At 50.0% G+C, this 12,080-nt stretch overlaps 1 protein-coding gene and 1 long non-coding RNA gene across 2 annotated transcripts; one reads left to right on the forward strand and one right to left on the reverse strand.

Moving 5' to 3' along the window:
* Positions 1-1,794, reverse strand: LOC109733240 (uncharacterized). Its single transcript, XM_020292438.4, has one exon. The coding sequence runs from the start codon at positions 1,447-1,449 to the stop codon at positions 382-384; it is 1,068 nt and encodes a 355-aa protein (XP_020148027.1). The 5' UTR covers positions 1,450-1,794; the 3' UTR covers positions 1-381.
* Positions 1,795-9,778: 7,984 nt separating this feature from the next.
* On the forward strand, positions 9,779-11,339 carry LOC120963990 (uncharacterized). The gene is made up of 2 exons (XR_012183689.1): positions 9,779-10,553; positions 10,639-11,339. It is a non-coding gene; the product is annotated as an uncharacterized lncRNA (long non-coding RNA).
* The last annotated feature ends 741 nt before the right edge of the window (positions 11,340-12,080 follow it).

A 12,080-nucleotide genomic window follows, 5' to 3' on the forward strand; every position in this document is an offset into this window, starting at 1 on the left:
TTATATTTGCACCACCCCCTTCTGGAAACAATAAATATTGAAGCAGGCACTGGTCCACTCTTTGCAAGATTGCTATACATAAATATTACATGAAGAAGCCAACCTTCAGCTTCTTCCCCAAAATTCACTTGAGCAGAGCTTGAAGTGGACATTGTGATAAAGGAAACTTAGGCATGCAAGTTAACACGAGCACATCCACTCGAGAAATACTTATCACACAATAATTACTCTGGTCAACTCACAGATTTCAGATGAGAATGAGACTTTCTCTCCGAGCCACTGCAGGTATCCGGTATACACTTCCTATCAACAGACACTGATACACTACCAGCTCCCGGCTTTGCTGAGGCTGTATCCTCTTGACAGTAACATTACACCAACTCAAAGTGGCAGCACGTTGCCAGTGGAGCGCCCATTCCGTGAGAAGAACAATCCCCGACCACTGCTTGACATGGACCTGCCAATCCTGAACCCGCCTGCTTGACAAGAGGATGAAGATGTCCCTGCTGCCTCCTTCTCCTTCGCCTTGAAGATGCTCATCTGTCGACCAGTCGGCAATTTGCGATTAGCCGGCAGAGCACCACCCTGACCTTCAGGCACAACCACAAGGAACAGCGGCGAGTCCATGGAGGCAGAGCGCCGTATTGGCTTGGGCGTCACACTTCCATTCTCCTCTGCTACAACTTCGGTGTCCTCACTTTGAGTGTCCGACGAGGCATCGGAATCCTCGGAACCCTCGGGCAGTGGTTCCGACGGGGACATTTCGTCAAACACCTGGTGCTCTTCCACTTCGCCGCCCTCTGCCTCGGCATCAGTCGCCGCAGCCGGGAGGCTGGATGGCACGACGACGACGGAACGGCAAATCGGGCAGCTGACGTGGGCGCGGAGCCAGGTGTCGATGCAGGGCGCGTGGAACGGGTGCGAGCAGCGCGGGAGGAGGCGGACGAGCTCGCCGTCGCTGAACTCGCCGAGGCAAACCGCGCAGTCCCCGCCGGCCCCCACGCCGCGGTACTCCTTGGTGGCTATGGACGCGATGGTGGCCTCGTCGAGCCCCACCGTGCGGATGTACCAGACGTGGTGCACCACCCCTCCTCCGCCTCCGCCTCCCTCCTCGTCCCCGCCGTCGCCGAACCCCTCGCTTTGAGGCAGCTGGGCGGTGGCAGCCCGGCGGCGGCGGCGCAGGGCGCGGCGGCGGCGGTAGAGGAGGAGCGTGGCGAGCCCGAGCGAGAGGAAGAGGAAGGCGGAGAGGAGGGAGACGGTGAGGAGGAGGCGTACGGGCAGGCGGCGGTCGACGGCGACCGAGGCGAGCGGGAGCGGCGGCGGCGGGGGCGCGGCGTAGTCGGGGCAGTCGGCGCCGGGGCAGAGCGGGAGGCACTCGTACGCGCTGTCCGTGCAGTTGAGCGTGACGACGCCCGGGAGCGGGGGGCTCCACGACGTGTGGGGGGACATGGCTAGGCCACCGCGGAGCGCGGATCGATCGGCGGCGGCGGCGGCTGCTGCGCGGGATCGGCGGCGCGCATCGGCGGGGCGGGGGAGATGAAATGGCCCGCGTGCGCGGGCGGGCGGGCAGTGGTGTGTGTGGAGATGGAGACGTGGAGTGGATTGGTCGTCGTTGGGTTTGGTGAAGTTTGGCACCGGTTCAGTTCAACTTGGGGTGGAGCTGGAGAGCACAGACAGCGAGTGGGAACACTTGAAGCGCACAGGCATAAAGCGGTGTCTGTCGCTGACAGGTGGGCCGAGGAGACCGACGTAGTGATTCTGGCCCACGTGCCGGTGTGGTGGGTGATTTTGTCGCGGCGGCCCTTTGTGCGCGTATCGCAGCACTGGGGTTGGAATTGGTGTACGCAAAGTCAAGAACGGTTGTAAAATATGTGGAACAAAATACTCGGTCGTGCATGTACGTCTGGACTCCATGCTGCCCGATGCCTGTAGCACGTCACAGCTTCCTGGCGCGGTATCCTAACCGTCTATTCGTGACTCAACGGTCGAGATATAGCTGCGAGAGAGGCGAATGGATTTGCTAAGGCCTTGTACAATGCAAGGTGCTTAGGGGAGGTGCTTAGAGAAATAAACCAGTCTTTCCTTAAGCATCGGTGCTTATTTGTACAGGATAGACGCTTAGAAATAGGCACCGGTGCTTCAGAAAAATTTAGTTTATTTTTCTAAGCATCTCCCTAAACATCTTCCATTATACAAGGCCTAATGGTCCGGGTGCGGTCTTGCTGTGCAGTGCTGGTTCCCAACGGAGAAGATCGCTATGTTCGCTGTGGCAAGATAGTTATACTAACATGGGCAATATTGTAAGAGCAATCATGTAGACTGTAGTCTGCTTTTAGAGAAACTCCAATAGCTTTTCGTATAAAAAAGGGCATTGATAGGCACCGGTGCACCGCATCCCTACGATTTAGCGCCCCGTGACGCCCGATTTGCCAGCTGGCCCGTGCCCCTCGTCATCTCCGTCTTCCACTGCAAGATCCCTCGAAAATCCTCCCTCTCTGTGTCGTTTCCCACACCTCTGGCCGCCCCCGCCAGCTGCAGACCTCGCAGCAAGTCACGCCTCGCCCCGGGCAGATTACAGTTGGCCGCCCTCCACCTCGTCACCCGGCTCCAACGGGACGTCGTCGCCCCTCGTAGCAAAAACAACGCAAAAAGACGATCAGGCATCTCTTAGTTGGAGAACCTATCCCCGCCACCCCGTCGCCGTAGCGCGTCCGTCACGGCACCACCGTGCTGCCGGCCGCAGCGCTCGCCCCCGTCGCGCTCGTACCATCGGCATTACCCTGGTTGAAGCTTTTTCACATGTGGAAGCTTTTTCGTCAATTGCCGCTTGTAGCTTTTCCTCCCGCCGGTTGAAGCTTTTTCCACCACTGAAGCTTTTTTTCCGCGGTGGAAGATTTTTCCTCATGCCACTTTGAAGCTTCGGATGAAGCTTTTCCACAGCCGGTTGAAGCTTTTCCCACAAACGGTTGAAGCGATGGTAGCTTGTAGCACGGGACTTAGATATGAAAAACCACCGTTCCAGCACGGCACTACGCCGGTCGCAGCTCTGTGATGTGTGATTGCAGCAAAAATAAAAAGCAAACATCGTCACCCCCGCCGTGGTCGCCATGGTCACCATTGAAAAAGAAGACTAAAAGCCCGTTCTAGCAATTTTGTGTGCCGGTTTCAACAAATATCGCGTCTGGTTGGAGCAAAAACGCAGCACTACGACAATGCTTCCAGCAAACATGGTGGCCCGGTTCTAGAAATTCGAGGTGCCAGTTGTAGCAAATCTCGAAGCCGGTTCCAGCAAATGTCGCGGATGGTTGCAGCAAAAAAAGATGTTCGGTGGGCTCCCAACTTCTTCGGCTCACGGTTGCAACTCTACGGGGGTGCCATTCCAGCTCCGCTGCTTATTGGTTGCAACATTTTGCCATGCAGTGCGATCGGAGTGTGGTGGCAGTGGTCGCCTCCCGTGCTTGTCCGCATGAAAGAGAAAGAAAGGAGCGAGATGAAGAAGAAAGGGTGTGGTGGGCCTAGACACACGTGGGCTGACGAGGTTGCATGGGCGACTGGTCAAACTTGCAACGCGGGGCGTTGTATCGGTCGTAAACGAACGTGCGCGACGCGACCAGCCGAAGCTTCGGCCGACGCGCTGGCATGAAGCATTTTCCTATTAAAAAAGCCTATCATCTACAAGAATTTGAGGCAAAAAAGGCTTCAACAGCTCCCCAAAACCCAATTTTTTACGGGATTACTATAATCCTTTTCATCCCTGACGCTTACGAGGAAATAGTCTTCCTGTAAAAGTTGGCAGACTGAAGATTCAGGAGAGGGCGAGCAACCACAGCTCCACCTCATCCCCTGCCCCGCTTCCCCGCTCCAGCCAGTCGATGCGCATCTCCGCCTCCTCTGCTCGCGATGATGCGCCATCGCAGGCCCGCGCCGACGCGCCAACGCATGCTTATGCAACAAGGGTTTTATTGCAATTGCAACAAGGTTGCAACAAGATTCGACCTTGTTGCATTGAGGGAAACAAATGATCACACGCGTCACACATTGGACGACTCGCGACCCGGCCAATCTATTTAAAATACCAGACGGCCGACATGTAGCACGTTGCACGCCTCATACTTTTTCTGTAATTTTGGTCAAACTTATGAAATTTGACTTAGGATAAAACTTATATGCGGAGTAAAAAGAAACGGAGGAAAAGTAGTTAGCTTCAATTCTCTTCATTAAAGAACATTCACTACACGGGAAGAAAAGCACAGTCACTCTTTAGGTGCTGTTTATTTGGGCTTTTGCTTCTTCTATTGCAACTTTTTCACTTTGAAAAAAATAACTCATAAATATGTGTTTTTTACTTCGGCTTTTGGCTTATACCATCATATAACAATATTGATTCATAAGCCAAAAGCCGAAGTAAAAAGGCCCTTTCTAGGAGCTTTTGTAGTTTATTTTATCAAAGTGAAAAAGTTGCAAAAGCATAAGTAAAATCCCAAACATACGGAGCCTTACACTACTAGAAAAAACCCTAGTAGTGGCGCGGGTTTTAATGCTAACAGTAGCGCGGGTGGCCGTGCTACTACTACGGCGTTACAGCTAATTGGTAGTAGTAGCGCGGTCTAAACTAGCGCTACTACTAGTTCTGTCGCGTGCTACTATTAAGTAGCTATAGCGTTTTTCCTGTCCCCGCGCTGCTGCCGTATCTTTCAACATTTTTTCCTGCTTTCTATTGGTGCAGAACAGTACCAGTTTCAACTGCAATTTCACATATACTAGATAATAATATCATTAACCACAATACCAGATGCTCATTTATAGTCATGCCGTAGTCATACAATATCATTAAGCATTATAGGTACTCATATATAGTCAACATGCATCCTCACACACATATATGGTTCATACAGTAGCATACTCCCTCTGTTCGGAATTATTTGTCGCGAAAATGGATGTATCTAGAATTAAAATACGTCTAGATACATCTATTTCTGCGACAAGTAATTCCAAACAGAGGGAGTATATGATAAGCAATACTAGATAGTCATACAACCACACACATATATAGTTCTAGATGATATCGACGACGACCATCATCCTCAAGCCTTGGCGGTGGGTATTCTTGATAATAATTAGGATGGCCTGTCCAACACGAAGATTCTTGCCAACAAGGAAGCTCTTCCACCCAACCGAGCTTAAGTGTGTGCGACCGCCCGTGTCCACACCGTACGCACAGGTGGTGACGGGCCCCTTGCAGTAAGGCATATTCCAGCTGAGCCTTCTTCATTAGGCTCGATACCACAACTCACAGATAGGCTCTTTGGCAATTTCCGAATAAGAAAAACATATCAATTAATAAGTAGCCTCGCACATATTCTTGCAAATATATTTCTACTAAGCATGAATTCTACTAATAAGTATGGATTATCTACACTATTAACAGTTTCATGGATTCTACACTAATAAGCATGTCATCGGACTCTACACTAAAGCATATCACCGGCTAGCTTCCACACAGCATATCATTGGACTCTACACTAAGCATATCATCGGATTCACTAAGCATATCATCGGATAATTTGCATTTGTAAGTATAACAATAAAGCATATCATCAAATTACTACAGTAAGTATAACATACCATGACAAGCCGATCAACCATGGTACTTGTCAGGCGGGTCACAAATGGCACCCCGACAAAGTTAGCACGTGGGCAGAATTATGTCCCAAAGGTTGCACACCTCCTCCTCGCTCAGCCTCATTCTTTGAGCATAGATGGCTTCATCAAGTGGGTCCTCATCATCTTCCTCCGTGTTGACATAAATGACAGCCAGCTTGGGTCTTTCTGCTCTAAAGGAGAAGCTAATCAACTCACCCCCAGTAATACCCATGTGGGCGAGGAAACGGGCCCATCCATCTCCTCCAATCTGCGACATATTGCGTCCTTTCTCGACCTCCATAGTGTAGGGTCCCCCGGAGCCTCAAAGGTCACAGTGTCTCCGGTCAGCTTATTGAATTTCAACCTCACATTGCATGGGACGATCTGTGTCAAAAAAGCAAAATGACACAATCCATTAATGCCAATAACACTAAAAACAAAATAGTTGTTACAAGTTTCATATCATTTGTTACCGTCGCATGAAGAAAACTCGGTTGGAAGTAGATGCCGAACAGCGTGCTAGTTGCAAGGCTGCTGGCGCACCTTGACTTGCACAGTATGAGCAAGGATGAACGATCCACTTCACAAGAAAGAAAAACAGTAACATAAAGTTCTCAATGCATCGATTTTAACCGGAAAACGAAATATTTAGGTTTAGTAACTAAAATTAACAGCATGCACATGCTTCCGTAGTGTGAGAAATTAACAGAATATCTAGTCACAAAGGCTAACGAGAACTGCAGTGTGAGACATTACATATAAAAAGAACTTCCATGCTACTGTTTTCAATCTTTGTTGTTTATCTTGTGCATATAAAAAAACAAAATTTCAAAACTTATTAGATTCTGCATAACATAGATGGACAATTTCAAATCATACAGAGGACAATATAACATATAACAAGATTCCGCATAGATGGAGAAATTTTCGGAATATAACATATAACAATATAACATATAACAATCTAGAGTTTCTTCATCTACAAATGTGTTATGCCACCTAACCTAAACTGAACCACAAGATATCTCAACCCAAGCCAAACTGAATATATTCAGGTTTATATGTGATACTAACAGTAGGATCTAGAGATGCTAGAATTAACCCAATCAAAAAACAGTGGTACACCAACTTCAATATAGCATCAAAAAACAACTACTGTGAGGAACACAAAAACCACAACCAAAGCAGAGCATCGGTCAACAAACTTCTAAACCATCGGCCTCATCGTTGTCTTTCGCGGTTAGGGTTCCTCTTGAACTACAGTGAGCATCGGTAGCCTACACTATACTACACTAGAGCAGCGGGGCTCTCAACGTCTCTCTCGTCATCGGACAGTGAGGACCCGAGCCGGGCGGAGTGGGGGCGGCAGCGGATTTGGGGGGGGGGGGGGTAGCAGGGGGAGTGGGTAGGCGGCCGGCGACAGATCGGGCGGCGAGAGGGGGGAGGAGCATTACCTGCGGCGACGGGAGGTGGCACGCGGTGGCGGCGTCGGGCGGAACCCTAACCGCGGCGGCGTCGGGCCGGTATCGATTGGAAGTGAGGGGTGTGGGCGGGGGCACGCGGGGTTTTCTTGTGGTATAGTAGTAGCGCTGCATACGGGCCGACGCTACTGCTAAGCCCACTAGCTGTAGCGTTGATGGACAGGCCACGCTACAGCTAAGTGGGCTTTCCTTTTGGCCCTGCAGCCCACGTAACAGCAGCGCGGCCCATGCTAACCAACGCTACTACTAAGCCATACAGTAGCGCGCTTTGTAACCGGCACTATTGCAAATTATCTGTAGCGTGGGGGCTCAAACAAACACTACTATTAAACTTCTATATATAAACATTTTTCTAGTAGTGTTAGTTTGACACACTAAACTTGACAGACTCGTTGTTTCACCGATGAAAGGCTAGATAGATCCAGATCCCCTCAAAGAAAAGATAGAAGATCCAGATCGCCTAAAAAAAGATAGAAGATCCAGAGGAGCGTCCGATTCATCATTTATATCTATATATACAAAGTAAAGAAAAGTATGTTCTTTCTGTTTAGTTTATTACTTCTTCCGTCTCATAATGTAAAGGGCAGTGATAGGCGCCGGTCGACCGGCCCAAGTTCGGCCGGTCGACGCGCAGCCCTTGGATAGCCTCACGCGTAGTCGTTTGATGGCGTCTTTTCATTGTCTTTTTCACTCTTGCATCAGCATCCTAAAAGATCACATAAAAAGAAACCATGGCGGCCGCCCACTCTCCCATCGTGTCGCGCAGCACGCGTTCCCTCCCTCATGTAGGTGGCCAGGTCGGCTGCCCCTGTTGCTCGCCGTCGATGCTCGCCGCCGGTCTGCTCGCCTTCGTCAATCACAAACCAAAAAGCCCATTTGATTCACCGACACTGGTTCCAGCAAATCTGAAGGACGGTTGTAGCAAAACAGAACACTGGCTCCAGCAAATTCCAAAGATGATGGAAGCAAAAAAAGGATGTTGGTTCCAACAAAAATCAAATGGTGGTAGCAAAATAATTAGACGCTAGTTCTGGTAAACCCAAGACGGATGTAGCAACAATGGACATTGGTTCCAACAAAAACAAAGACGGATGTAGCAAAAAATGGACGGTGGTCTTTATGTAGCTCCAAGCTGGGCATTATTTACAGTAAAAACAACCAGACGGTGGTAGCAAAAAATGGGGCTAGTTCCAGCAAAAAAAATCCATGGTTCCAGCAAAATTACCGCCGCCTCCGCCGTCGGTCGGCTGATTGAATCACCGTGAGTCGTCGGTTCCAGCATTTCCAAACCATGGATGTAGCATTCCTCATAGCCGGTCCCAGCATCTGGTGCCGCCGGACGCAGCACGCCACGGCCGCAGTATTCTCTTTGCCGGTTGTAGCAAAACTGGACGCCGGTTCCAGCACTGCCATACTAGGATGCAGCAATTTGCCCCCGCTGCGTCGCAACTCGCGTGGTCGCCGTCGCCGGATACGACGGGTTGGCCGCAACATCGGGATGCCCCGCAGCGCAGCCCGCATGGTCGCCTCGCCGGACGCGACAGGTTAGTCGCAGCATCGGCATGCCCCGCGGGCGAGCCTTGCACCTGCAGCGGCGGCGCTAAAACTGAAGCTAACATTCCTTCTTGTGGCTACCATGGCTTGGCTTAGAGCGGTGGTCCATGCGACTGGAGAGATTCGGTGGAGTGAATTGGGGAAAAAGTAGGAAGAGGACGAAGGGATAAAGCGATAAGGCTGTGTGTGGTTAATGTGTGGGGCATGTGGCATTCTAGTCCTCTCCTGTAGAAAATCGGACCGCATCTTACCTATTCATCCAACGCGTTGCACGCGTCCGGCGCAATGGTTCGGCCAGTGCAATGGTTCGGCTGGTGCGCCGTTCCCAAGCGTTTTCCTAATGTAAATCTTTTTTTATATTTATATATTAGTGTAGTGTCGGAAAAAGTTTACCGACGGAGGGAGTAGTTCTTCTTTCTTTCCACTGAAGAAGCTGATATCCGGGAAAGAAAGCCTTCTTCGAATCCACAAATTGCCGCTTATCTCGTTCCTGTTCAGACTTGCCTCTTCCATTGAAGTATCCGAGTTGGGGCCAGAAACGAACACAGATTCCGATTTCGTAGCGCCATATATACGATTGAAGAAGTGGAATCACCTGGAGCGGGACAATAAATAAGGTCCTCTCTCCTCTGTTTGTGTCCGCCTCCTTATATCTCGGCGCCAATTCTTCCCACTGGCGATATCAATGGCGCGCTTAGGAGATAACCGTAAAAGGGGATCCTTCTGCATGCTTCCCGCCGGCAGCCGCAAGCGACGGCTGACCGCTGACCTCCATGACGACGAGCGGCTGGGCGTCCCTCCCCGGGGACATCGCCGACCTCATCTCCCTGCGGCTGCTCGCAGAGGACGTGACAGAATACATCAGATTCCGCGCCGTGTGCTCGCCGTGGCGATCGTCAACGGCCAGCCCACGAGACGCGACCCAGTTGGACAGGCGCTTCAGCCCGCGCGGATGGGTCGCGCTCTGCGACGTCGACGGGGTGCCGGTGACAGCCGCGTGCAAGATCACCTTCTTCCACACATCCACCGGCCAGCGCCTCGCCGTCCGCCTGCCGGAGCTCCACCGCCAAAAGATTGTCGGCGTCACTGACGGCCTCATCGTCACGCTGGACAAGGACAGCTCCGTGGTGCGCGTGCTCCACCCCTTCACGCGCGTCACTGTCGAGCTCCCTCCCCTTGCCACCATATTCCACACTGAGATCAACAACTTCACCTCGCTGCTGTCGATGGGCGCCGCTGTCTGCCGCGCCGACACATCGATCGCCGTCGTGGCATGGTTAACCAGCGCAAAGATGGTTATGAGTGCGCGCCAAGGCCGCCCTAGCTGGGCGGTGAACCATCGAGACATCACGCTCCACAACACCCTGCCCTTCCAAGGCCGGCTGTACGGCACCACACCGGCGTCAGAGCAGTCGTCGCTCATGTCCCGCACGAGTTGGTCCACATATTCAGATCCTCCTACTTCCTCGTGGAGTCCGGCGGGCGCATGCTGCTGGCCGTGCAGCATCATCGAAGGGGCCATGCCATTCGCCCTGAGATGGAGTGGTGGCGACACTTCACCGTCACGCTGTTTCAGGTGAACCTGCATGGCGGGGAGCTCATTCCGGTGAACGGCCTTGGCGACGAGGCCGTGTTCCTAGGGAAAGACCGCTGCCTGTCGATCTCCGCCACGAACCTCCCTTGCATCAGCCGCAACTCCGTTTACTCATATGTATCAAACAAGGATCCCGTTGTGTTGCATTCTCTGGGCGGTGGTTCTTCCGAGCAGACAACGATGTACACGAGGGTGCATTATTCGAATGAGATGGTTCGTCCATCCGTGCGGCCTTTCACGCTCCCAGATCATCTTATGACATACTGTCATAATCTTCAATGGTAAGCATCACCGGTACCCTAACTTCCACTGTCCCAACCACTGTGCAACATGATTGCCTAATGTTATCTTTCTTTCTTGCTGTAGGACAAGGGGGCTGATGCTTCATGAATATGCTGCCATTCCTTCATATCTGAGTGATCTGCGAGAGAAAATACACGCACACGAATCTGATATCAGGTTCCCGTATATAGGGGACGTTGGCAAAAAGGCTAAGACCAAGCGTGTTCGTGCTGTTGTGAAGAAGAACCAGCCCCTCTGTGCTTAGCACCGCTGAGAGAACCATGGCAAGAGGTAAGGGTAAACACCGACCGCCCATTAGGATCTTGAAATTCATTTCTCCACACACTAGTACCTATCGGTTCTTTCACCACTTCTATCCATGCCGTTTGTCATTGCACACTTGCCTTAGCTCTTCTATATGTCTATACGTACCGTCCCCTTTGTGTAGAAGAAATCTATCATATAATGTTTTTACATTTCTACTTACGCATCTCTAAATCAACTTGACTTGAAGAGCTTATAAGAAGCTTCAGAGTTCGGCAAACAGGAGAACCTACTGGGCTATTTCATGAGTAATTAATTTATGCTAGGCTTGACCTAAATCCTGTTGTGCGAAACCACAAATGATTTTGGAATTTGTATGCATTTCATAACCTGCGGATTTGATACGAAATACTACTCTTTTCTGTTTTTCCAGGTTCAATCCGAAGCTCCAAGATGGTTTGCTGGTTTTTAAGGTTTATTTTAATTACAGAGTCTTGGAGGTGCCTTATTTGTACTCTGTAGCTAGCAATTCATTGAAGGAGATCTCTTACTGGCCTGTCCTCGCACAAATCAGTATATCTTTGTATGTCGCAGTTGGAATGTTTTGAAACTTCTATTTTCTTGGAAAGACAGGAACTGAGTAAGCTTGTTAATTAAGATAAGATTGGTTGCCACAGTTTATGACCATAGATGTTGTGATACTTTGAAGTAACAAGTAAGGAAAGATCATATACATTTGGATGTGCTCATTAGAGTGGATGTTGTCCTAGAAACAATACACTTAGAAATGGATTCTCTCGTCATTTCTAGAGACCTTAATTTTACCCATGAGTTTTCATGTTAACTCAGTAGACAACGCTTGCTTCAAGTTTATACATCTTCATAGTTATCTGAACATGTTTTTAATAATATTTTTCATATCTATAAATAAAATACCGGTAGCCGTTTTTTTGGGAGCCAGGAGCAGTTGCTTTCCCCCTGTTTTTTTTCCTTCAATGCCTAGTATTTTCTCAATAGAGCAGCATATGGATACTTTTTCTAATAAGGGTGAATTTTATTGGCTTTTAATGGAGCATCAAGATATACAAATACAATGAACATGCATCCACTCCCTGCATAGACAAGATGCACACAACCAACATCAACACGCGCACACACATAAAAACACGACGCCAAATAGTACAGTCATATAAGACTAAAGTCATGTCTAGGTGAAGAAAATAAAATTAAAACCCCAAGCGGCCAGATCCGCGATCGACAAA

Source organism: Aegilops tauschii, chromosome 5 (assembly GCF_002575655.3).
Source record: "Aegilops tauschii subsp. strangulata cultivar AL8/78 chromosome 5, Aet v6.0, whole genome shotgun sequence".
Taxonomy (NCBI): Eukaryota; Viridiplantae; Streptophyta; class Magnoliopsida; order Poales; family Poaceae; genus Aegilops; species Aegilops tauschii.

What these genes read in the sequence shown, in the direction of transcription:
- LOC109733240 (XM_020292438.4), bottom strand. Translation starts at nt 1,449, where the DNA reads ATGTCCCCCCACACGTCGTGGAGCCCCCCGCTCCCGGGCGTCGTCACG.